This window comes from Haliotis cracherodii, unplaced genomic scaffold (assembly GCF_022045235.1).
Source record: "Haliotis cracherodii isolate W230 unplaced genomic scaffold, xgHalCrac1.p SCAF_2, whole genome shotgun sequence".
In the NCBI taxonomy this organism is placed as follows: Eukaryota; Metazoa; Mollusca; class Gastropoda; order Lepetellida; family Haliotidae; genus Haliotis; species Haliotis cracherodii.
The window spans coordinates 49,840,548-49,867,831 of NW_027266275.1; the positions used below are offsets into that span (position 1 = coordinate 49,840,548).

Sequence of the window (27,284 nt, forward strand, 5' to 3'; positions counted from 1 at the left end):
TAGTAATGTGTCGATGTTATGATTGTAAGATTTTTGTATATAAAATATGAATTTAGGTCCTTCAAACTCCTACGGCAACGGGCTTTTATATGCAGGATGGAACCAAGACCAGGGTATGGATTTCATTTATCAATAGGCTTGTGTGTTTATATCAATAACAGCACTAATATTTGGTAGGAGGAATAACAGCGAAGCGAGGGTTAACGCCAACAGCTGAACAAATGAAGACCCCTCCCCTTTTCTGAATGCGCTCGTCTTAACCATTCCAGTCATTAGACTATTTTAGTCATTAGTCTGTTTTAAAATGCTACTGCGAAAATAAGAGGACTGATCAGTAACCGTTTTGTTATCAACATGTCAACATTCTGAATTCTTATAGATTAATCTACGGAGAGTCTAGACTCTCAGACAAACTGTCAAAAAAGTGGGAGAGTTGTCGGTGTGACTATTGGAACACTCTTAATCAACTTCTAGCAAAACATTCTAGCTGTAGTTTGGTGAATTGCCGATTGTCATCAATCCACTGACAGTGACATGCTGCTGCTTATTCAGTAGATTAGCTTGCTGGTTATTATTATTATTATTATTATTATTATTATTATTATTATTTACAGATTGAAATAAAAAATGCAGCAAAGAGGGTTTGGGTGATCCTGGCACATCCACTGACAATGTGTTCGACAGCCTCATTAAATTCATTACATGATCTACATTTCATATTTACATTTTGAAGAAAAATCACACATTGACGGTTTCGAGTGGGAAGTGACTGGTCCTGAGCAGCAAACAGAAAGCCTTCTGTTTCACTTTTCAGGCCAGACAACTTCATCCAAGCGAAGGACTCTGCAGGATTGCTGAACTTCTCAACACACTGCACATAAACTTGATGCAGTGGTCGTTCAGATAGCCTCTCCTTTAAAAACTGAGCCTGGGCCGACTTGATACAGCACTTCGCTTGGTTGACACTCATTTCTGTACCGCCCAGCAGTACAGAACCATCAACAAAATCAACACCGACATTGAGATTATGTCCCACATCCTTGGCTGATTTTAGAAAACTATGGAATGCCATTGAAAGACTTCAGATCATGTGCAGTTATTTTACTTCACCGCATCAGTAATATTCTTTCCAATCATGTGAAGGATGCCACATGTCGCCAGCCTTTGACACTATTGTTCATGCTATGGACTCAAATAAATTCTAACTGAGAGTCCTCTGGTAAATTCCGGCCTGATATTCTGTATAATTCTGCATTCTTCAACTTCAAATTGAGCCTTAGGAACATTTGCCCCAATAAATATTCTGTAGGTATGTTTCATTAAAGAAATTATGTATCATATAATTAATAATACAGTCACGTCCCGTTAATCCGATGATTATGTCGGATTAACAAGTATGTCAGATAAACAAAATTAGGTAGTATCAACGTTCGTGATCGAAAATCGGACAACTGCACGATAGATAACGATTCAAACACGTTGTAATATAAAAAGAGGAAAAAGGCAATATTCATATTGTTATGCTACATTGTTAGTGGAATATGTTTTCTAATCATGCAACCTCTAAAGTTTAACACAATGTATGACTGATTCAAAATACTTTTTTTTAGCATAGTCTTGAATGGAAGTCGCCAATTTGAAACTAGTGCCACAATGCTTAAGAAATGTTGACTTCCTGTTAGTAATTTCATTGGTCCGTCAAAGTTCGCGAAAGGTCGTTCTGACGTGACCTGTAATTGGATGTGGTAGCGAGAACTTGTATCCGATTTTAGGAGATTGAGGTAATCTAGGCATGTGATTAATCCTGTTTTGTTTATTTAAAGCAGTAACTGTTTATTGTTAAGCAATTTTATCTCTGCAGCCGTTGAAATATGCAGCTACTCAACGACTCATCTCGCATCAAAACGGTGCTGTGTACTAGCGGGCAGAAGACCACGGAGTACGCTGATCACTGTGTCGGCTTAACGAGACTGATTAATGAGGGATTTTGGTAATTTGTTCCAAATTAGGTGTGTCGAAGTCCGAGTGCGAGACTGTCGGATTAACGGGTCTAAATAGCACTGATTTAGTCAGTAATAATTCAGCCAAGGATCGAGGCTTCTAAATTCTCGAACCAAGTGAGAGAAGCATCCAGACATGTTTGATTTCTGTATCTCGAAAATGAACTTAAACAACCTTTCCCGAATGTACAAAATGAAAGCCTCACCATAATATTGCTGTTTATATTTTATTGACCCTATCCTTCCCAAGCTCCATGGCATCTGCATCCAAGAGGGACAATTTTCTAAGGAATATTTGTGTCATGCATGGGTTTCCTTTTTTAAAACTCAAATTTTTTTGAAGTCGAGGTGGTGAAGTAATAAAGCCAAATCGTTTTTGGAATCTGACATCTGATTGACTCAAGCAACCTCATCCTTCATTTGAAGTGGGCAATCAAAGATTATATTTTTTAACTTATCCTGCATTACTCCTTAATTTATTTACTGCTTGTTCTTGACAGTGGGAAAGAGCTGTGTGAGGCCTTGCTGAACTAGCTGAGTGGCAACCGCTATCACACAGCTCCCATCTGCCGACTGAATCCTTTGTGTTGGCGAATTCTAATGTTTTCTTTGTGAAGTATATTGTGCATACGGTTTGAGTCTTCATATATTTCATATGATTTACGTCATGGCATGAATATTCAATGTCTGTTTGAGCCATTCACCACAGTAATTCTGGGCGTGTTGTTGTTTGAATTGAATACTGTTCGTATCATGCGTTCTGTATTCTCTGTCATACTTGGTATTTATTGTTGTGTCTTGGCAATAATATTGTTTATTAAAGTGATGGATTTTTGCATGGTTTGGGTAACCTTGTTTATCATTAACCTACATGACTGGGACAAACAATTATAGCATACCTATGCCGTCAGTGCTTCAGGCTCCCCAGGGATTCAGACACCCTGCCTTCCGCCAGGCGCCTCCTTAAACAATCCAGGATCTTGGTTCCACTACATGCAGATGCTGCAACAGGTTATGCATAGGTTCCCAGCGCCTTCAACATCTGCGACTATCTCTGCGCCTCCGGCGATACCATCCTCAGTCCTACCCATCACATCTCTCCTAGCACCTCCCCCAGCATCTCTACAAGCGCCTATACCATTACGAGCATCTCTACGGGTGCCTCCACAAGCACCTCTACTAGCTCCTATACCAGCGTCTCTGCAAGTGCCTCTACAGATGCCCTTACAGAGGCCAAGCTTGGACCTTGTTGGTGCCTCTATGGTTTGGTCACCACAAGCACCTCTACTAGCGCCTATACCAGCATCTCTGCAAGTGCCTCTACAGATGCCCTTACAGATGCCAAGCTTGGACCTTGTTGGTGCCTCTATGGTTTTGTCAACCTCATCTCATGGTTCCACCTCACCAGGCTCCTCTTCCCAACACAGTGGAAGCAAGTCTTCTCTCTTTCGACGCCGCTCTACAGTTTGGCGCTCTAGAGATTAGACATTTGAGGGTTCTCTATCGCAGGTCAATTCCCACCTAGGTCTCAACCAGGTTGCAGATTGGCTGGCTGATCATTTAGCTTCGGTAGCACCTTACCCGGGGTAAGGCATTGACAAAAAGGACACAGTCTGGTCAGATCCTACATCCATCCCACCAGACCCCATGGTCAAAGACAGGGTTGCCTTGTTAGACGAGGACTTCACTAAGCTCTCTCTTACACCTTCATTCACTTCCCGATCCACTCACTAGACCTCTTGGATCATGCCCACTATCTAGACGAGGACCTCCATTGCATGACAGGGTTGAACCGTTCAACCACCATTCATGTCCCCGACACCAAGTTGGCCTATCTGGAGACGGAACTTTGGCGCTCTTTAAAACCACTCTCTGTCATGGCTTCCACCTCCAGAGCCATCATACAGGACCATTTGGAGGATAACCCTTATTGACTGGAGCATCTTACCACTGTCTTGGCATACTTTCAACAACAGATTGAACACATGAGGACCCATATGCGCGCAGCGCTCATAGAGATTACCAACACTCGCCAACTCGGCTCTCTCGGAATGGGACCCTGGATTCCCCGATCTCTTTAAGGGTGAAGTCACAAACACACACACTCGGTTATCCAGCTTTGGCAGAGACAAGAGTGCCCTCAAGGCTCAGGCACACATTTCACACTCCACCTTCTTTAAACCCTCCAGTTCAGGCCACTATCAGCCCAGGTGGAACTCACTCAAGCTGCGCGACATGGCAACTCCACTTTTCATGGCAGAAGCCAGGGCAATTGAAGTCGTCTGGATACTACCAGCCTTGACGTGGCCGTTCCCATGGTGGGAGCAGTGACCTCAAGGCAAAGGACTGATATGACAGACATCAATGACTGGGGCCTCTGTTACCCTTAGCAGACACCCCCTACACAATAGCAGGTGCTACACCCCAACTCTGCTGGCCAAAGAGAACATAGAGATTATCCACTCCCAAGCCTTAACACCAGGCTTCTATTGCCAATATTCCTTGATCCCCAATTCCGCACGATACACAATTTGGCCACATTCAACAAGCAGTACATGGCTCGTCTACCGTACTTCTGGATGACCACTCTCGCGTTGCTCAGGTCCAAGAGACAGGCTCACGACTGATCAGTCTTGATATCCAGGATGCTTATTTACATGTGCCAATCCATCCCAGCAACAGGAAATTCCTCTGATTCATCTTCAATGGAATCTACTATCAATGGGCGGTGCTCCCATTTGGTATTTCCTCGGCCCTGTGGCCATTTGCAAGCATCACCAAGCAGATAGCCATCTTCCTCCATCTGAGGAATGTCGAGTTTGAGGCATACATAGACAACTGCCTTGTGAACCACCAGGACACGTTCACGCTCCTCCGTCTTCAGGAACTTCACACAATGTCTCCTACATCAATTTGGATGTATCGTCAACATGCAGAAATCAGAACTCGCACCTTCATTCAATCTTCAGTTCATCGGAGGCCTATTCGAAACAAACCGAGACCTCCTATGTGTACCGGGTACAAGGGACAGGTGGCACTGAATACAACTCCCACCTAGTCCCTGCTCTCCACCATCCCCACCAACCGCGCGCTCTGCGCCAGTGGCAGGTACTCCTAGGTCAGCGCAGGATCTGACCTCCAGAGGGAGACTTCAACTGCACCCTGTACAGATGTTCCTTGCTCCCTACATCAGATTCCAGGATCAGTCGGTGTCCATTGTCCTCCCGGACCGTCTCAAACCACACCTCAAGTGGTAGACGGGGGAATCAAACATCTTAGATGGTGTTTCTTTGACAGAGCTCACGACCTTGTTACACCTATTTGTTGACACCTCTCCAAGGCTGGGGAGCATATCTGGAGGGTCAAGTTGCCTAGGGGCTGTGGTCTGTAAATTAACAATAGTGGTACATCAACAGCCTAGAACTAGAGGCGCTCATACTGGCTCTCCAGCGTGCTTGGATCAGCATATCCACGGACAACATCACCGTTGTATGGTGCCTCTGCAATCAGGGCACAACCCACTCCCACTCACTCCTACGTCAAACATTTCCAGTTTTTCCAACTAGGCCATCCTCTGGAACACCAGTGTTGGGTCCAACACATACCCCTGGTTGTCGCAACATTCTTGCGGACGCCCTCTCCAGACTGAACAAGACAGCTCTCACAGCATGGAAATTCCATCCGCCCTTGTCTGGTATCCGCCTCGCTCCCCCTAACATCTACCTGTTTGCCACCAGCCAGAACGACCAGGTCCGGACCTTCAAATCACCGGTACCGGACCCTCAGGCTTGGGCAGTCGATAACTTCAGCGTAAGCTTTTCTGCCGCCAGTACTCCTTCCCAGGGTACTTCTAACCTTGATCGCGCCTTGGTGGCCGGCAAGAGGCTGGTTCATGAATCTCAAGGAGATAACTGCCACCAACCCTCTCGAACTCCCAGACTGACCCTCACAGCATGCGGCTTGATCAGAGCCTTAAGTGCCAAAGGCTTTTCGGATAGAGTGGCGAGGGTAATTATCCTTGTGCATAGACCGTCTACCAGGGGTCTGTGCAACGATAAGTGGCATTCCTTTTTTTGCAAGGAAAACACCAGGACCCCACCTCATCTCCCCAATTCTTGACTGTATTTCTACTGTTTTTGCGCCACAAACGTCTGAAGGGCAGCACCATCATGACCTACCTTGTGGCCCTCAACTCTGGTTGTTCTGGAAGATTGGAAAATGACAAAGATTTCGGAACCGCAAGCCTTACTACGCTCCTTCTTCCTGGAAGACCAAAAGGCCAAGTCTCTACCCCCAGCATGGACTATAGACATGGTCCTTACCTTACTGAGAGGCACAGTCTTTGAACCACTCCAGTAGATGTTGTACTATAACCTCACCAAAAAGACTCGACACTAAACGTATTGAGCATGACTTCATAGCCAAGAATCAACTCCCTTCCTAATCCCACCCCTTTCTTTGATAGTGGGGTCAGAGGATGAACAGGAAGTGTTACTATGTCCGGTTAGGGCGCTGTGCTGCTTTATTTGACGCTCCAAGGACCGTCAAGGACAACATCGCGGCCTACTCATACTGGTATCAGCGACATCACAGGTTTAAGTGGAAGCAAATGCAAGTGATACGAGAGGTTGAATCTGATTGGTCAATAGGAGAGGCATAGAAAGGACATAACTCTTAATAGCCACTGGTGGTGCTACGATCGAGCCCAGGAATTCCAGCCTTGTTCGGCAAGGGTGGAAACTGGACTTTGACAAGTCAGTTAACTCTCTTGCCTTGGGAAGATGGTGTATATACAACCTTGAGAGGAAGTTCTGGAAAGAATAAACTCCACCTATGAGACAGCTGAGGATCATGTGCATGGTTGCACAAATACATTGGTCAACTGGATTAAATTTGTTCATGCAAAGAATCCAACTGTCCTCAATGACCATGTCCTTAGACATGTTTCTGAACATCTTCATCTTGTTTCTGATGTTGTGCAATGGCATTGATTCTTCTGTCTTGATAAACATCATAAAGTACACTCAATACCAAAGAAGCACGAACAATAGCAACATATGGAGTAGTATCTAAGTTAAGAAGAGATGTTTCCAATGTGTACCAACTACTGACAAAACTAACAAGCAGTCAAGTGTTACCACAGAGTGTCTTTATTGTTATCAATGTATTATTGCGTCAAATTTTCACTTGAACAGTAACATCATAGCGGCTGTTCATAATGTCACTTTTGAGTTCAGCAAAGAGAAATGTCAAAGTGTTAGACCTCCATTAGCAGCGATCACAACAGCACAATGGACAGGTTCCAGGTGAACACTTGAGGGATGTTATTGTAACTGTTCACTTAGTTCAAGATAGCTTGATGCAGTTGTTGCACATTGACTGGAAAACCAGATGTTGTTGCCAAGCAAAATAAGCGGCCGCTACAGGTCTCTGCACTTCGTCTATACATCGCTGCACATTTACACCTCTACCACGTCCCTGGTTATAGAATCGGAAGATTACAAGTGGAACTTGACGACCACAACTTATGGCACCCCTAAGCATGAGGGAAGGTTCCCCCAATGTTTATTTTTTAACACACATGGGTCATTGTAACCCTCTTTTGATATCGCCATATTCTAACATAGCTGTCCATTGTTTTGTTAGAAAACCAACTTCCATCTGAAAGCACTACATTCTGTCATTATCTATTCTGCCAGTATGGCCTAGTTTTGCGGAGGAAGGCGGTGGCATAGAGTCAATCAAGCCCCAACAAAGGGTCTGCGGCACCATAAATGGTTGTTGATGGGATTGCCTTGAATGGTATTGAGACTTATTGGCCTGTTGTGAGTTCCAGCAGTGTTTCTTGCTGTACAGGCTGCCTGTAAGAACCAACCTCACATTTGAGAATTAAAAATATAACTATCCTGTCTGTATGACATCACCCGAGGGTGACCCCTCCGAGCTCGTTCATTGACGTTGTTTTTCTGGACATGACGTTTCAGAAATCTGTAAGCAGTTGACTTGTGAACTCTATATTGATGGGCAACACGTTGAACAGTTCACCCGGCCTCAATATTGCCAATAACTCTGTGCCTGTCATCAGTGCTCAAGTGTGGCATGACAGTGGGTGCATGTAAACAAGACTAAATTTAAGTACCCCTTTTCATGCTGCATGTGATTTCCAAACTTTACACACTAATCCTGCTCGATACAAATGGTGCATTTCAAGTCATGGATCTATGATGTCACATGTGCTGTGTTCATGAGCATTGGTTCAAACAACATACCAGTGTGTTTGTGCATCAACCATCAAAATATCTCTTCAATATGAGTAATTCTTCATATATTAATCAACATGTATGGTATCTGCGTTTCTTTTGGTTGTGAGTATATATGCATATTATATGTGAACTATCAAGGGTATATTTCTGTTCTCTCGTGGTTTTAATCTGGGTATTTGGGCCAGCTGCTATCCACAGATATTTTTTCAGCAGTCTGTGACAAAAACCTTTGAGGCCTGAAGAAGGCTCTTAGCATCAGTAGATGTAGTGTTATTATGTGGACTAGCGGAGCTTGCTGAACGGAAGAGAATTGAACCAGATTCGGACTAGTGGCTCAAGTTGCAGGCTGTTTCAGTTGTCTTCCCCAAATGTTGCGATTATGCACGGTCAGCACCTTCCATATTAAATTGTCACTGCATATGATTTAATAAATGAAATGTTGCCGTGACTTAGCAGGGCTCGATATAAGGAACTTAATTTAACCTGCACCAGGAACATGCTGACATGAAAACCTAGTTACACCTCAAATGACCAGGTTGCACCCTGGTCCCATAAATGTTTCAAAGTTGAAACATAGACATGAATTAGTCTAAATAAATAAATTCTCGGACCTCTGATGACAGGCATAATTTTACATAAAGACTGTTGTTTTGTGAAAAGGTAAGGTCAAGTTGGGCTCAAACTTGAAATGTTTTGACATGCACCTGGTGCATGTTTCATATTGTTAAATCAAGCCCTGCTTTGATTCAAGACGCTTCTCTGTTTATATGTTTAATTTTGGCAAGTCTTGAACATGTTGAGTTGATGCAAAGAAGCTGCAGGAATTGGTTGAAATATCAATAATAATCACATTAACACCTCCACAGGAGATATCGTGTCAGAGTAAAAGATCTTATTTTAATGAGATTGTACAAATATGTTTATGTCAAAAACCATCTTCCAGAGGCAAATACCTCCACAGGAGGTATCGTGTCAGAGTAAAGATCTAATTTTAATGAGATTGTACAAATATGTTTATGTCAAAAACCATCTTCCAGAGGCAAGAGAGTTAACTGACTTTAAAAGTCTGGTTTCCACCCTTGCCGAACTAGGCTGGAATTCCTGGGCTCTATTGTAGCACCACCAGTGGCTGTTACGAGTTATGTCCCTTCTAAGCCTCTCCTATAGACCAATCAGATTCCACCTCTTGTATCACTTGCATTTGCTTCAAACAAAACAGTGGCTCCCAGTCAGGATGATCTGATCTATAATCAAGATCTATGTTGTAATAAAACAGGTCTTTCATCGTGAAATGCATCAAATCATGTAAGCACCTTGAAAAGATTTGGAAAATATCTGTTGACAACGAGTTGGCGGTGCACATGCTTTGCAAATCCTGCAATCAATCGAAATCCGAACAACAGTTTACGAAGATGGTCAAAAACACTGACACAAAGTAGAGACATTATTTAACAATGTTTATTTTTCTCATAACAAGTCCATTTGGAGCAAGTTATATGTATATGATCAAATATAACAGTTCAATGATAATTTGTTTTCACTGACTATTTCAGGATGTTTTGCCTGTGGGATGGAAACAGGGTTTCGAGTGTACAATGCGGATCCCCTGAAGGAGAAAGAAAGGCAAGGTAGGTGCTTAGTATTGGTCATTTAATCTGTTTGATAAGGGTTTGAGGCTTTTTGTGCATTGGCTGCAGATTTGTAGTATCTCAACTCTTGGTTTAAGCATACATGTATTTATTACCTCCTCATTACACATAAGACATATTACAATAAATACATCAGTGAAAGTTAGATGTAACAAATGAATTGTAACCAGATGTGTATATATAATGAATCTGTTTCAACTCTTCACAATGAACAGAAACATGTCTTGATAAACATATAGTTTATTCCCCTAGACATCACACATACATCATCAAGTCAGTGCTCACACACTGAGTGATGCGATCAGGCATGCATCTATATAAAGTCAAGTCCAGTTAATCTGACATGGTTGGTTGCATATGAATATGTCAGATTAACGAGTATGTCGAATAAATGAAATTAAGTGATATCAACCTTCGCGATAAAAATCAAACAACTACGATAGATAACAATACAAACATGTTACAAAAATATGAAAATGCAATATTCATATTGTTATGTTACATTGTTAGCGGAATATGTTTTCTAAACATGCAACCTCTGAAGCTTAACACAAAACAACTGTTACTGACTGTATGACTGATTCAAAATACTTTAAAAAGCATAGTGTGGAATGGAAGTCGCCAGTTTGAAACTGGTGCCGCAAATCAAGAAAGCTCCTTTCTTAGTGGCTAATGTCAACTTCCTGTTAGTCTTTTCATTGGTCGGTCATAGTTTGCGAAAGGTCGTTCTGACTTGACCTGTAATTGGATGTCCTTAGCGAGAACTTGAATCTGATTTTAATGAGATTAAGGTAATCTAAGCAAGTGATTAATCCTGTTTTGTTTATTTGAAGCATTAATTATCCCCCAACTAACAAAGTTGGTGGGGGATATAGAAACAGGCTCCGTCTGTCCATCACGTTTTGTTTCTGGAGCATAACTCAGAAACCATTCAATATTGTTTCATGAAACTTTGCAGGTCTGTCAAGTAGATTCTGAACTGGTGCCTTATGCTCTTTTGAAATTTTAGAAATTTTTATTTTTTACGTTTCCATGGCAACAAGATGGACTTAGGTTCTGTGAGGGTAGGGTTCGTTTCCTGAGCATGACTCATAAACCGTTCAATATTTTTTCATGAAACTTAGCAGGTCTGTCAGGTACATGCTGAACTGGTACCTTTTGCTATTTAGAAATGTTAGAAATTTTGATTTTTTACGTTTCCATGGCAACAAGATGGACTTAGGTTCCAAACTCTTTTTTTTTTTACAATTTCCATGACAAATTCCACCTCGGTTAAAAAAGGTTAGGGTTTCTTTAGATTTTATTATGTCATAAATTCTGCAACAGGGATGGGGGATATAGCCACGTTAGTGGCAAACTCTTGTTGTTTATTGTAAAGCAAGTTTATCTCCGCAGCCATTGAAATATGCAGCTTTCAGCCGACTCGTCTCGCATCCAAAACATGGGGCGGTGTACTCGTGGGCAAATGATCACGGAGAGCGCTGATCACTGTGATGGATTAACGAGACTGATTAATGACTGATTTTGGTAATTTGTTGCAAATAAGGTGTGTCAGAGTTGGAGTGCGAGACTGTCTGATTAACGGGTCTAAATAGCACTGATTAAATCAGTTCATTAGTGTCGGATAAAGCTGATTGTTGAATTAAAGAGTGTTGGGTTAAAGGGACTTGACTGTATAGTAGAGAGAGCTATACTCTCAAACCCCTGAGTCTGCACGAGTCTCGTACCAATAGCTCTCACACAATACATTATAAGATTTTTATACTTTTAGATCATGTTAGCTACCGATGTTATTCCACATTCTTTTTCTGTAGATTTTGCCGATGGAGGTGTTGCTCTGATAGAGATGTTGTTTCGGTGTAATTATCTTGCACTTGTCGGTGGAGGTAAAAATCCAAAGTATCCACCAAATAAAGGTATGTATAAGTCATCATATCAGTTTAATTTTTGTTTATATGCAAGTATTACCTTAACTAATCATCTGTTAGAGATATCCTTATGTAACTAGTAATTTCCATTTGTTCCATTATTTTGAATCAGTGACATACATTGGAGTCATACATTGTCTAAACCAGCAGCATTATGGATCAACAAGACAGAGTGCATCAAGGAGAAAGCGTCAAAGACTATTAAACTCCTTTTATATGACATCTATTATGATTCAGCATCGGCACACAAGTTTGGTTCAGTACAGTACTAGTCTTTCAAGTGTATCAGTCTGTAAGCTTAATGTGGGGGAAAAGCCCTAAGTGTCGCTGATCGTAGAAATTAAACATTTTGGCAAATTTGATTTAAATCAAATCTTTAATTCCAATACGATATCTATCTGAGTAGAGATTTGACAACACCCCCATAGAATGTTGCGTCTGGTGAACCCACACTGAACTTTGATGGCACAATCTACATGATGGATGCATGGATTCTTTCATCCAGTCAGGTGTCCACGGTTGATTGATGGTTGGAGTCTTTTGATGTTGATGGCTTCTTGTAGTTTTCTGATTTTGAAGTCTTTGAGGTTGGTGGTGATGTAGTTTTCAAAAGAAGTCACAGCATTCATAACACAATTAAAGCCACAAGAAAACCACCGTCCAGCCACAAGCTAGAACCTTCAGGAGCAGTGTATCACATGTCGTGCAGTTGTGGACAAGCTTATATTGGCAACACATATATAGGCCCCTAAAAACCTGAATTAAGGAACATCAAATGTTCAATCTCCAAAAAGGACCCTAAATCAGCTCTATTAGACCATATCCATGACAACCCAATTTAAGCCACAGCATCCAGTGGGACAAAGTCAAAGCCCTCACCACCAAGCTCAAAGACTTCAAAATCAGAAAACTACAAGAAGCCATCAACATAAAAAGACTCCAACCATCAATCAACCGTGACCAAGGCTACTACTTATCAGTGGTGTACCACCAACTCTTTAATGACCACAATCAGTCCTAATCCTTTTGTTGTTCATTTACTGTCTTCACCCGTTTATATTACAGCCTTTTACCGGCCAATTTGTTTTACCCTACTCTGTACATAAGAGGCTTCTCCACTCCAGAGTAACTGCATCTTAAACCTACTCAACTGTATAAACACTGCCTCCTATCCTGTATATACATTTGTCAACCATATTCTGTACATCACTTGCTTGATAACGGTGTTAGAACCTACACCGAAACATTGCTCCTAATTGTAATAAAGAAGTTGTTCATCCATATATCTTATCCTTACTTAGTACTCTAACTTCTAAGTACCTCTCAAAGAAGTTTTTAAATAGTTGTCGCACACTGACTCATTTATCAATTCCAGTTTTCTTAATTAACAGTAACAGTTAACTTGCTAGATCAACATTGCAATCCCGCCATGTTCAGAGGGTTGCTGACAGCTGTTGTCACAGTAGTCCTCCTATCATCTCGTCAGCAAACATTGTTGGTATTAAGATAGGACATTGGAGATTGGGACCAACACTCAGTGCCTGATGCAGGTGTACTCAAAGTTTAAATAATGGTGTCTTTAACCAAGCCTTATAAACAGTAAATAAATGCCGATTTATAGGGAGTGACGGAGTACTCAGCTGCTGGTTTAGTCCACTGTATTGTATTCTGGCAACTAGAATGTGGTAACTGTACACATGTTGCTAAAGAGTATCCACCATGGAAGTTAGTTGTGCTTGACCACCCATGTTGTTTGTCCAGTGATGGTTTGGGATGACCTAAAAAAGAAACATGTCATCGAGCTGGAGTTCTCTACTGATGTCCGAGGTGTCAAGTTACGCAGAGATAGGTCAGTCATACATTGTATTCCATAAAACCACACATTGAATGCAGGCAATCATATCGTTATTCAGGAAGCCCATAGGAGATATGTGTCATGTCATGTCATGTCATGCCAGTCAACTAAATTGAGGATCGAGTGGTCACAGTGTGTTACTAGGACCCTCCCCAACAGTTTATCATAAACCATCAGCGCTACGGTCTGGCATGTAACTGATACACCCCGACACCCTGCTGTCAACCTCCCTGTACTACTGCAGATGCGCAATAGATGCGCAGACATTCACGACTGACCATTCTGGTAACCACGTAAACAATATTACATAATATCCGGGGTAAGAGTTAATGCCCTTCGCAGAGATTTCTCGCCACTACGACCAGCGACAATCCAATAGGACATCTCTTAGCAGATTACAAAGATTTTTTTATCATATCTCTCATTAGCACATGTCAGTTGGCAAATTATTTGCTAAACATGTGTGTCTTCCGGGACATTTATTTCAATTTACATTTGCCACAGCCATGGACGACTTCATTCACTGGGATGATTTCGTCTTGGAGCTAGATATGCCACTTGAAGAATTCCCACTCTACGACCAGGGGTTGGTTTCGGATGACCCTTGGTCTGAATAGAATGACAGCGACGTTACCGCTACAAAGCCGTCGGTAATACCTCCCAAAAAGTTTCACTCAAAGAAAATGATAGGAAATGAAAATATGACGTCAGTCTACGAGCGTAGGTTTTCGAGGGCGTGGGAAGAAAATGCCGTTCCGATATCAAAAGTATTTTATAATGTATTCTATTTGTTTTAAAATCAGTTAATACCGTATTCGACGTAATAAGCGCCCCGCTCTAATAAGCGCCCACGGCGATATTTGCTAATATATTGGCTAGTGAACAATCCCAATTAGCACCCCTTCCGATTGATCAATGTACATAAGACTTATTTATTCGTGTATGATACGCACTCGTGTGTTATATTCACCTTTAATCATGGGCAATTAAATTCTGGAAAAATATATATGTCTTATATAAACATTTCAGGCTGTCAGCATAAACCACGAAATTTATCCATTAACTCTGTTTTTTTCCACCAAAATAATATTCTAATAAGAGCCCCCTATTTCTAATTTTGAGAGCGCCCTGGGCGCTTATTACGTCGAATACGGTATATCTCATTTTATGCTGCAATTATTAACTATTATAAATAAACAAATATACCAAATTTACTACGAACGACACAGAAAACTACGATCCGGTAAATTGCACAGGAAGGCACTTGTAACATATCACCAAATTCCCGATGTTCACAAAATATATCTCCAGATTAACTTCATATCTTATAATAAATAAGAGATTTACTTGCAAACATGCATGGTCACCGACTGGTGTAAATGCTTTAATATTAGCCAGAAAAAAATGACGCCATATTAATGTTTTTATTTCATGTAAATTCGCTACTATTTTATAATGCTAATAGTTCCAGTGAATTAAAAATACACATTAAACTATGAGTGTTGTTAAATGAATTTTCGATGTGTCCGACAATGGGCTTCGCAAGTAATCAAATGTTATTGGTTTATCCAAGTTTGAGGCTACCAGTGATAATGGGGTTTGCTGGAACGAGATATATTTTTGTTTGTAGTTTTCCAAATTGTTTCATCATGGTTTTCTGTTTACATCTGATCAATGAAAAACAAACTTTAAACTCTAACCTGGAACAAGGGATGCAAATGTAACTATTAAAACAAAACAAAACATCCCAAACTCTGACATATGTAGATGTATTTATCAAAGAAAGGACAGTAGACCATCTATTTATTTTACTGAATGACACCTTCAACCTTGTTGTCTCGAACTTCTCTCCAGGCGACTGTTGATATAATCCTTCTTCTTTCTTGGCATTTACAAAGCAAATGATGATTTTATAATACAAATGTTTTAGTCTGTTTTCAGTCGTACAAATGGGTATCTCTCATACCCTCACGTCTAGTCGCACGTTTAAAAGGAAGCCAGAAGCTGGAACATTAAACTTGTTTCCGTCCGGTTATGATATGTCACAAATCTCTCAGCGCACCTCTGAGCTGGTTGCTCAAGAAAGGCTTTCGCGGTAGACTGCTAGTTTGTATTCTGCTAGTACTTATCGCTTGTCTACAGTTGTTCTAATAAAGTAATAATAAATATGTCTTCCCTGTAGACACGTGTTTCACTGTTTGACTTGATTATACATGTGGCAACATGTCGGGCATTGGTGCCTCGTATAAAAGAAAGTGGACCCTCACAAGTATTGACCGTCCTGCATCATTAAGGACGGGTTTCAACGTGTTTTTGGGATAAACGTTGTAAAGAATATGAGCACTTGTCTTCTTTTAACTTTAACTTGTATCTTCGTTTGTTGGCGAAGTGGACTGCTGACCAGCGCTACAAGCAGAGAAGACCTGCCTCACAACTTCTGTTTTCAACAAGACACTTGACTGTTCGCCTGCAGATGATACTACCTGCACGACTGACGACAGGTCGAGTGCCTCGTCGAGAGACAGTACATGACACGAGGGCGTTCATCTCCTTCGTGGTCGTCGGGATTCCGATTCGAACGAAAACTACGATGGGGATCGTAGTACTTCTACAGTTAGAGATTGTAGCCCTCGTCCCCACGGGGACTCGCACCTCCCACTTCCTCTCATCCGCACGAAGTTCGAGCCATAGCTTCAACATTAGCACTCCACAGTAATTGTCCGCTGCAAGCTATTATATGGAGGACTGCTTTTGGAGATCTACTTCAGTGTTTGATTCGCATTATCTCAGAGATATCTCAACAGAAGATGTTGAAGGACTCAAACAGTTTGGCCCACTCGTGGTAGCACAACAGATCTCCCAGAAAAGACGGTGAATTTGTGCTTTGTTCACTTTGGACTATTTGCTCGACACTTCGTGCCAGATAACAGGTTACAATAGAAAACAATAAAAACTGTTGGTGAATGTACGCATTTTTATGGTTTTTTGTTGTGTGCAGTAGTTTGGCTTTTTTATTATAATTATTCGGTGTAGCATCTTCTTCCCATACTTTATAGTACTGCTCGTATTTTTTAGTTACCTTATATACTGCGAGTTGCTCTGTAACTAAATTATGCGCCAACCACACTTTGATCGCAGTTCAACTGACGTGTGCAGTTGTCCTGTCGCATCGACAATTAGTTGTGTGTTGAAGAGCATTAACCATGCTATTTTTAGTTACCTTGTCTACGGCAAGTTGCTCTGTAACTGAATTATACGTCGACCACACTTCGATCGCAGTTCAACTGAAGCAAGCAGTTGTCCTGTCGCATCGATAATTAGTTGTGTGTCGAAGAGCATTAACCTTGCTGTGCGTTGGTGATAAACAATTTGTCTCGTCCGTGCATCTGGTCGAATGTTCTATTGTCACTACAGGGGTGAGGAACTTGGTACATTCGACGTGAAAGAGGTCACTTCCTGATTACTTTCCCGACCCTCCTTCCAGTGTTCTGTCAAATTCTACCCATTTGTACGACTGAAAACAGGCTTAAACATGTGTTTTTCAGATTAAAAACGATGTTTTATTGGTCTGTTTTCAGTCGTACGTTCGTACCCAGCCATCCCCACTGGGAAGTAATCCAGTCCAGTCCTGCTTGATGGCTTATTCTTCGAGATTTGTGACATGTCATAGGGAAGTGCGTGCGCAACCGGACGGAAACAAGTTTAATGTTTACATTCCAGCTTCTGTCTTTCTTTTAAACGTGCGACTAGACGTGAGGGTATGAGAGATACCCATTTGTACGACTGAAAACAGACCAATAAAAATAGTTTTTAATCTGAAAAACCCATATTTCATATAACGGATCTTTATTTTTGTATGATGTTTTCATTGTTGTGTAAATACACAAAGTAAGTAGTACCTTCATCATATTTACATTATTATGATTCGGTTTAGGCCCAGATCATATGGCTCGTAATCAATATTTACACGGCATAAAATATAAAATGGATTAAATGTAGTCATGATTAATAAAGACAAAATCTACAGAAGATAACAAATATAAATCATCATCAAAATATGTAGTAATCTTCTATATGTGATAGAAGCCTAACTGAAACAAAGTTAATAGGTATGTTAAACTTACAAAGAAATGGCGAAAACAATGGTAAAAACAAATATGCGTCCCACAAAAACAATTCTAATATCATACAATATAAGTCACTATGTAGAATGTTTCTAAAGATATATGCAGAAGATAATCACAGACAAAATGCATGTTATGTCGTCTGCTATATGGTAATTTTACTGAAAATATATGACGTAAATTATGGCTTTGCGCCAAAAATCATACAAAAAAAACCTACCGATTGTACCTAAATAACTTTGGTTCCACGCAAAAGGAGGAATCGTGATGAATGTAAAAATATTTATTTCAGTACCGACAATAGGAACACATTCGTCTGTAACCTAGCTACTATATCACTGTAATGTAACCTAGGAACAACATCACTGTAATGTAACCGAGCAACAACATCACTGTAATGTTACCCGGCTACTGCTACTGATGGAAAAAAAAGGCGACAACGATGACTGCAGTGAACGCGTTTCTGCTCGCTTCCAGACAGGTTGCACAGTACAAGCCGTAGCACTGATGGTTTCGCGCATAGACTAGAGGACTGTCCCTCTATTATATGGTCTCTGTTAGGACTTATTATGAAACCTGTATCCAATGCTTCAACTCATGCATTTTGTTTCTCAGTATGGCAGCCATTCATGTAATAATCTCTCTCTATATGTTTTGATGCTAATGAGGAGTGGTGTTATCCACTGAAGAGTGAGGAGATGTTTCATGTTACCATGGTTACAGAATTGTTGCTGTGCTGGACACAATGATCAAAGTGTACACGTTCACCCAGAATCCCCAGCAGCTGCATGTGTTTGAGACAGGACATAACCCTAAAGGTGGGTCAATACGTCTTGTCACAGTTCATAACCTTACCTTTCTACTTTTACATGGAGTTTTGTTAGTCAGTTACCATTATGGAATAATTTCACTGTCTTCTTCTGTTTGATCCAACCTGATCTGTCTTCTTCTTCTTGTTAAGGTCTGTGTGTGATGTGTCCCAACAGCAATAACTCTCTACTGTCTTTCCCCGGGAGAAAAGTTGGCCATGTGCAAATAATTGATCTTGCTGAGACTGAGAAGCCTCCAGTGGATATAGCTGCCCATGAGGCGAACCTTGGCTGTATGTCCATGAACACTCAGGGTACACGACTTGCCACAGCCTCCGAGAAGGTAGGTTCATGGCAGCAAGCTGTTAATATAATGGAAGGTGTGTACAGAATTGACAGGTTGAATAAATGTCAACAGTAACATCAGAGATTATTATAACTTTAGATGATGCATTGCATTTTTAGGGAACTTTAATACGGGTGTTTGACACAAGTACTGGAGCTAGACTGCATGAGCTGCGACGTGGAACAAACAGCGCAAATATCTACTGGTAAGAGTTCTATGTTTGACCATCCTACTGCATCACTGTTATGTAACCTACATACTACATCACTGTAGTGTAACCTAGCTACTACATCACTGTAATGTAACCTACATACTACATCACTGTCATGTAACCTACATGCTACATCACTGTCATGTAACCTACATGCTACATCACTGTCATGTAACCTACATACTACATCACTGTCATGTAACCTACATGCTACATCACTGTCATGTAACCTACATGCTACATCACTGTCATGTAACCTACATACTACATCTCTGTAGTGTTACCAACTTACTACATCACCGTAATATAACCTAGCTACTAGATCACTGTAATGTCTAGCAATTACATCACTGTAATGTAACCTAGCTACTACATCACTGTAATGTAACTGACCTACTACATCACTGTAATGTAACTTACATACTACATCACTGTCGTGTAACCTACATACTACATCACTGTCATGTAACCTAGCTACTACATCACTGTAATGTCTAGCAATTACATCACTGTAATGTAACCTAGCTACTACATCACTGTAATGTAACTGACCTACTACATCACTGTAATGTAACCTACATACTACATCACTGTCATGTAACCTACATACTACATCACTGTCATGTAACCTACATGCTACATCACTGTCATGTAACCTACATACATCTCTGTAGTGTTACCAACTTACTACATCACTGTTATGTAACCCAACTACTACATCACTGTAATGTAACCTAGCTACTACATCACTGGAATGTAACCTAGCAACAACATCACTGAAACGTAACCTAGCTACTACATCACTGTAATGTAACCTAGCTACTACATCACTGTAATGTAACCAAGCTACTACATCACTGTAATGTAACCTAGCTACTACATCACTGTAATGTAACTGACCTACTACATCACCGTAATATAACCTAGCTAGTACATCAGTGTGATTATAGCCGTTCTGCTACATCAGTGTGATGTAGCAAGGTCAGCTATAATCACACTGATGTAGCAAGGTCAGCTATAATCACACTGATGTAGCATATCGGCTATAATCACACTGATGTAGCAGGTCAGCTATAATCACACTGATGTAGCAGGTCAGCTATAACCACAGTGATGTAGCAGGTCAGTTATAATCAAATAAATCAGTGTGATTATAGCTGACCTGCTACATCAGTGTGATTATAGCCGATCTGCTACATCAGTGTGAATATAGTTGACCTGCTACATCAGTGTGATTATAGCCGATGCGCTATTTCACTGTGAGTATAGCTGTTCTGCTACATCAGTGTGATTATAGCCAACCTGCTATATCTCTGTGATTATAGCCGATCTGCTGTGAGTATGGCCGACCTACTACATCAGTGTGATTATAGCAGATCTGCTGTGAGTATGGCCGACCTACTACATCAGTGTGAGTATGGCTGACCTGCTACATCAGTGTGATTATAGCCAATCTGCTGTTAGTATGGCCGACCTACTACATCAGTGTGATTATAGCTGATCTGCTGTGAGTATTGCCGACGTACTACATCAGTGTGATTATAGCCGATCTGCTGTGAGTATGGCCGACCTGCTACATCAGTGTGATTATAGCCGATCTGCTGTGAGTATGGCCGACCTACTACATCAGTGTGATTATAGCTGATCTGCTGTGAGTATTGCCGACGTACTACATCAGTGTGATTCCAGCAGATCTGCTGTGAGTATGACCAACCTACTACATCAGTGTGCATTATCATTTCAAGGAATTGCTTTCTGTATTCAGTTTTCAGGTTCCAAGTGTCCCTATGTACTGTTGATATATTGTTTTGAAGATAAACTACCTGTGAAGATCCGGGGTAGAATAGGTCTTCAGAAACCCATGCTTGCCGTAAAAGGCGACTATGCTTGTCGTAAAAGGCGACTAACAGGATCGGGTGGTCAGGCTCGCTGACTTGGTTGATGCTTGTCATCTATCCCAATTGCGTGGATCGATGCTCATGATGTCAATCACTGGATTGTCTGGTCCAGATTCGATTATTTCACAGACCGCCGTCATATAGCTAGAATATTGCTAAGTGCGGCGCAAAACAACAAATCAACCAATCAAATCCAATCAGAAGATACACATTCCAGCTAGGCTGCTGTGTGTACATTACTGTTCTGTGTGTAGGTGTGTTGAAGCATGCTTGTTTGTTGCAGCATCAACTTCAATGCTGACTCTTCCCTCCTGTGTGTCTCCAGTGATCACGGAACTGTTCACATCTTCTCAACTGAAGACCCAAGGAAAAACAAACAGTCTAGGTGCAGGTTCTTTCTTTACATGGTTGTTAAGCTGCTATGTCTCCAATCACAAAGTGGGGCATGGATATAGGTTTAGGCTCAGTCTGTTCCTCCTCAAAAGTTTGTTTGGAAGGAAATTTTGATTTTACCTTATCCTAACTCAAACGTAATTACTTATCTCAACTCATTTCCGAAGGGTAGTGGAAACTTTCTAACTGTGTTGCCAGAAAAACAGCTCAAACAAACGCACCACTGGACTGTGCATGCACACCTGAAAGACATGATCAAGCAGGTATGCTCTTCATTCTATCTGAGTAGTTGAAATTATATTTCTGATCTCTGTAATCTGAGCCATCCTATCAAAATTAACATTTTTTCATAAATGTTTTGCTCGAATTACATTCTTCACATTTACTCCTCATATGTAATGATTATTTTTTACATATTTTTTTTACATTATGTAACAATTTACCCCTGTTTTCACTATGAAAGCATGTGCTATATGTAATGTGCGTGTTTGAGATCGAGATCCACACCCAATCTGTTAGACTGCATTCCTGAACACTGCACTACAGCGAAGAGGTGTAGTTTCTGCACCCCTTAGGGGGAAGAAGATTTATCTAGCACAATATCTCTTTGTGGTGCTCAGGAGGAAGATGAACCATAGGAGGAGGGAATCATCTCGTTCTGAATCCTCCTCATCTGAGACGACCTCTTCGAACAAAATGAAAGTGGACACAACACCATACACCATCTTTAGAGAAAGAGAGGGGGCGTGACTCTACAGAGGAAGTTCTTATAGATCTTCCTCCATTGCAGACCTTATCAGTCATCCCTACATGTTCTTCCCTGGGCAGCAGAAGTGTTGATGCCCTTCTCAAGGGCTCAACCAAATTCTGTTTTTGCTGAGCCAAAGAAGAATCTTCAGTCCCTGGTGAAGAAGAAGAGTTCTTCTGCTTCATCAAGAAGCGTCAGTCTCCAATGAAGAAGGAACACGTCTACGTGAAGTCAATCACCACCATGAGGCGATTGCTGCATCATCAGTGAAGGGGTCCGTGAAGGGGTTCACGAGGTCTACCTTGAAGACACAGAAAAAGGATAGCTGCACGCAGCTAACTACCTCCACACAGCCGACCACCTCAAAGCAGCCTCAGACTTTGGTTCCACCACCAACTCCTGGTTTCAACCCCCAAAAGTTCCCTCTGCATGGCATGACACCCTTCCTCTGGGCTTTGGAAATAGATGAGAATTATACCCTCATGTCAGACACCAAGAGTAGATCATATAAAGTGGAAGATAAGAACTTGGCACAACTGTATACGACTACTAGACGTTCCCTCTTCGGCCTGACAATGTCACATTTGCTCAATGATCTTAGTCCCCCAAAAGACCTTGAACACATCTTCTGCCGAGGAATCTTGCGATCGAGGTGCTGTCTGTCTTAATCGGGACAAGGTTACATTTTCAGTCCTCAAAGTTGCAACTTAAACGGTTGCCAATGCGACCTAAATTTCATATTGTCTCCTGACTAAAATTTAGAGGTTGCCAAATGGCTACCTTGAAAAATATCTTGTGGTGACTAAATTCCATTCCATACGTAGACACAAACATAAATAATTTGATTGACATTTGCAATGCCATTTTCTCAATCGCCAGTGTTTTTACGGTCGCTGTCACGTCAAAATAGTATATAATTTTATGAACCTACCTGTCATATCCTTCATTTATTAAATCTATCACATTTCACGTTGTCTGAAATACGTATTCCATTTCAATTTATAATTTCCTGCAATGTTATTGAAAATAAAATTCTCGGACACACACTTCAACAACGGGTCCACATCGAACATGTCAAAGAGCAAAATAGAGATGTTTCAAGCAAATCTTTAAATATATCTGTAAGAAGTAATAAATACAATGGACAAAAGTATTTGTGAAAATTGTCAAACTTACATCTAAGTTATCTTTTCGTGCAATCGGGTGTAATGCAAGTCAAATGACATCTTGGCTTTCGTCGCCTCACTCGGGCACGATGTTTAATGCCAAAATAAAAGGATTAAAAATCTTTGTCACAGCTCGTTACCTAGCTTGATACATCCATGAAGATTCATTTTTTAATACAGATCACGATTTCCTGCTTAAAAACGATAGGAATAACAAGATTTAACACAAATCTTTCGTCAAAATAGAAATTGGCTGCCTTAGGTCACATGCTCAAATTTGATCAATCTCGAACCTTGTAGCAGAAAGCGTCATTGGAAACCAAAAATGGAGGAATTTCTTCTTCTGTGTATGGCTACTAGTTAAAAAATTAAACTTTGTGGTCTGATTTTGGATCTTCTTGCTCATAGTTACTATGTCTTTGTCTTCCAATCATATATCGATGACTGCATTCAGGCTAACAAAGATCCAAGCCATTCTTCTCCTACATCACCAGCATCTCCAACGTTATGGCTGACTCCCTGTCCCAACCTGATAAACCGTCTCCCACGGAATGGCGCCTACATCCAATGATCCTCAAATGAATTTGCCAGTTATTTATTTATGTACCAAATTCGATCTTTTTCGCAACACGCATCAACATTCAGCTATCCTGGTTCGTTCGTATCTCAGGTCCTGCAGAAGATAACATCCACCAGTCACCTCACACTGCTTTTGGTAGCGCCCTATTGGCCAATTCGGAGTTGGTTCACCACGCTCATCCAACTTGCATACAGAAGATATCATCATCTACCACTAAGGGTCAACCTCCTTCTTTAACCTCCCTCTCAGCTGCTCCATTTGTCAATCGAAACCCTCAATTTGTGCATCTGGCACATTTACAGAAATCACTTGTTCACAAGGGTTACTCCAGAAGGTTGCCAAGACCACTTCAGAGGCTCATTGATCATCAACCAAGTCCCTGTATGACCATAAGTGGAAGGCTTTTGAGACCTACTGTCATGTGCATGGTATTTCTACACCTGCTACTGCTTCTCCACAACAAATTGCTAAATACCTCCATCACCTCATCATGTAAGCTTAAGGGTTCTACCTGAGCTACTTGATCAATTCCGTCATCGCGACTACAAAGGCGCAAAGGTCTCTATAGTTGCGGAACTGCAATCCTTAATTCAGTTTTACTAGTTGTAGTTTACTACAATTTTTTGGTAAAATTTACAATGTCTTCGTATTTCAGGAAGCTACAGTGCCTTTTGGCTCTATTTCTATCCCCCTGTCCATCCTTCCATCTGTCCATCTATCTTTGTCCTCCCATCCAGCAAATTTTCTCAAAAACTATTTCTGTTTGAGGTTACACTCTGATGTCACTGGTCACAATCTCAAATCAGTCAGAAAATTGGTGTCTTAAGTTTATTTTTGAGAGATTTAAGGCCCTTGCTCCATGCTTTTCAACATAGTGCATACTGCATGAAATGAGGACAAGATTGCTCAGAAACTACTGAAGTTACATAAATGACACTTTGCAGGCTTATCAAAGAGATACTTGTCAAGACTGAATGAAACCTTTTTGCAAGAGTTACCCTCCCTTTTCCCATGCTTTAGATACTGTGCATCCTGTTTGCAGTGCTTGCTATTTGCAATCTCATTAAAATCAAATCTTAGTACTCGCTGGCACTACACAAATATCTGAGGATATCCCATTACCGGTCACATCAAAACGACCTTTCGCGAACTTTGACCGACCAATATGAAATGACTAACAAGAAGTCGACATTAGCCATTTGGAAAACAGATGTCCCGAGCTTTACAGCACTAATTTCAAACTGCCAACTTCCATTCCAAGATACGCTTTGAAAAATATTTTTACTAAGTTCTCGATTCAAAATTTGAAAACTGAACAAAATAACTTTCTGGAATGTATAGTAGACGGCCAAGATTTTATGGAAGTACTTCCCACTGGCTATGGAAATATTCTTTTGTGCAAATATTTATCTGGAAGTGTCAGATATTTGATGATTTTGACAGAATCAATCATACTCTCCATAACTGTCATTCAGAATACCCTGTGTTGAGATTGCATGATTAGAAGACACATTCCAATTGTCAATTTTCTGATTTGATAAGCGAGTTTCTGATTGGTCAGATGAAAGGTCATTTGATGTGACCTGTGATGGGATGTCAACATATCTTTGTTTAGTGGTAAGATCTTTAATCGGCATTGAGGTAAACCAAAGTCCTCTTATGAAAGAAATGTGCCCTGTGGTGGGTGATAGTGAAAATACTGCTTCATTGTTTAGTTGAGATTGTTTCATTGTGTGTTGTGTACATATATGCATCTTTTGTTTGATACAGTCTGGCAACCGCAAGCTTTCTTCCAAAATACTTCAGTTCCAACTGGAGTTTCTCCAAGTTCCAGGTTCCTGGCGGTGCACACTGTATCTGTGCCTTTGGGGCAGAACCAAATGCTGTGATAGGTGAGTCACAGGTTTCTCCTGAACCTAGAATCATTTCTACCATCTGTCTTCAAAATGCTGATATTAAAGAAATAATATCTCAAGTGAATAATATTTCTTTGTGTTGACTTGGTTAACTCTTAGAGAATCCTGCTATTGTGAGGCTGGACGCTTTATTGTCAATATAGTTATAGATCATACTGCTGTTGTGATGCTGGACGCTTCAGTGTCAGTGTAGTTATAGACCATTCTGTTGTGAGGCTGGACACTTCAGTGTCAGTGTAGTTATAAACCATACTGCTGTTGTGATGCTGGACGCTTCAGTGTCAGTGTAGTTATAGACCATTCTGTTGTGAGGCTGGACACTTCAGTGTCAGTGTAGTTATAAACCATACTGCAGTTGTGATGCTGGACGCTTCAGCATGTTAAGTGTCAGTGTAGTTATAGACTATACTGTTGTTAGGCTGGATGCTTCAGTGTCCATGTTGAAATGATTGTAGCCTCCTAATGATCATTATAACACAACATGTTCACTGCACATATAGAACACCAAATACCAAGTCCCTTCTACTGTTATAATATTCTGTTTCAGTGGTGTGTGCGGATGGCAGTTACTACAAGTTCCTCTTCAGTCCAAAGGGCGAATGCACAAGAGATGTTTATGCTCAATTCTTGGAAATGACAGATGATCGATCATAGGCTGTGAAGATTGTGCATGAGATAGGACTCTGTGATATCCAAGAAGGGCCCACTGGAAACAGTGGGATGTTCCATATGTGCTGCTACGGTGATGTGTACATAGTAATGGTTTCCTGTACAGAGGCTAGTTGCAGGCAGTTCCAGTCACTGCATGCTTTGTCAGGTACACTCAGTCTCTCTGTGTGATGTGTCAGATACACCCAGTCTCTGTGTGATGTGTCAGAAACACCCAGTCTCTGTGTGATGTGTCAGGTACACCCAGTCTCTGTGTGATGTGTCAGATACACCCAGTCTCTGTGTGATGTGTCAGATACACCAAGTCTCTGTGTGATGTGTCAGGTACACCCAGTCTCTGTATGATGTGTCAGATACACCAAGTCTGTGTGTGACATGTGTCAGAAACACCCAGTCTCTGTGTGATGTGTCAGATACACCCAGTCTCTGTGTGATGTGTCAGGTACACCAAGTCTCTATGTGATGTGTCAGATACACTCAGTCTCTGTGTGATGTGTCAGGTACACTCAGTCTCTCTGTGTGATGTGTCAGATACACTCAGTCTCTGTGTGATGTGTCAGATACACCCAGTCTCTGTGTGATGTGTCAGATACACTCAGTCTCTGTGTGATGTGTCAGAAACACCCAGTCTCTGTGTGACATGTGTCAGAAACACCCAGTCTCTGTGTGACATGTGTCAGAAACATCCAGTCTCTGTGTGATGTGTCAGATACACCCAATCTCTGTGTG

General features: G+C 41.1%; 1 protein-coding gene across 1 annotated transcript; it reads left to right on the forward strand.

The window, feature by feature from the left end:
* LOC139469209 (WD repeat domain phosphoinositide-interacting protein 3-like) lies at positions 1–26,767 on the forward strand. Its single transcript, XM_071251346.1, has 10 exons — positions 1–113; positions 9,817–9,891; positions 11,727–11,828; positions 13,602–13,689; positions 18,543–18,637; positions 18,781–18,971; positions 19,094–19,179; positions 21,367–21,468; positions 25,741–25,862; positions 26,434–26,767. The coding sequence occupies exons 1-10, from the start codon at positions 47–49 to the stop codon at positions 26,538–26,540; spliced, it is 1,035 nt and encodes a 344-aa protein (XP_071107447.1). The 5' UTR covers positions 1–46; the 3' UTR covers positions 26,541–26,767.
* Positions 26,768–27,284: the final 517 nt, after the last annotated feature.

Bases quoted from the DNA above. Each gene is read 5' to 3' on its own strand.
- LOC139469209 (XM_071251346.1), top strand. From the start codon at position 47: ATGAATTTAGGTCCTTCAAACTCCTACGGCAACGGGCTTTTATATGCA. The intron at 18,638-18,780 runs GTGGGTCAATAC...CTTCTTGTTAAG, and splicing joins GACAGGACATAACCCTAAAG to GTCTGTGTGTGATGTGTCCC. The intron at 25,863-26,433 runs GTGAGTCACAGG...ATTCTGTTTCAG, and splicing joins AGAACCAAATGCTGTGATAG to TGGTGTGTGCGGATGGCAGT.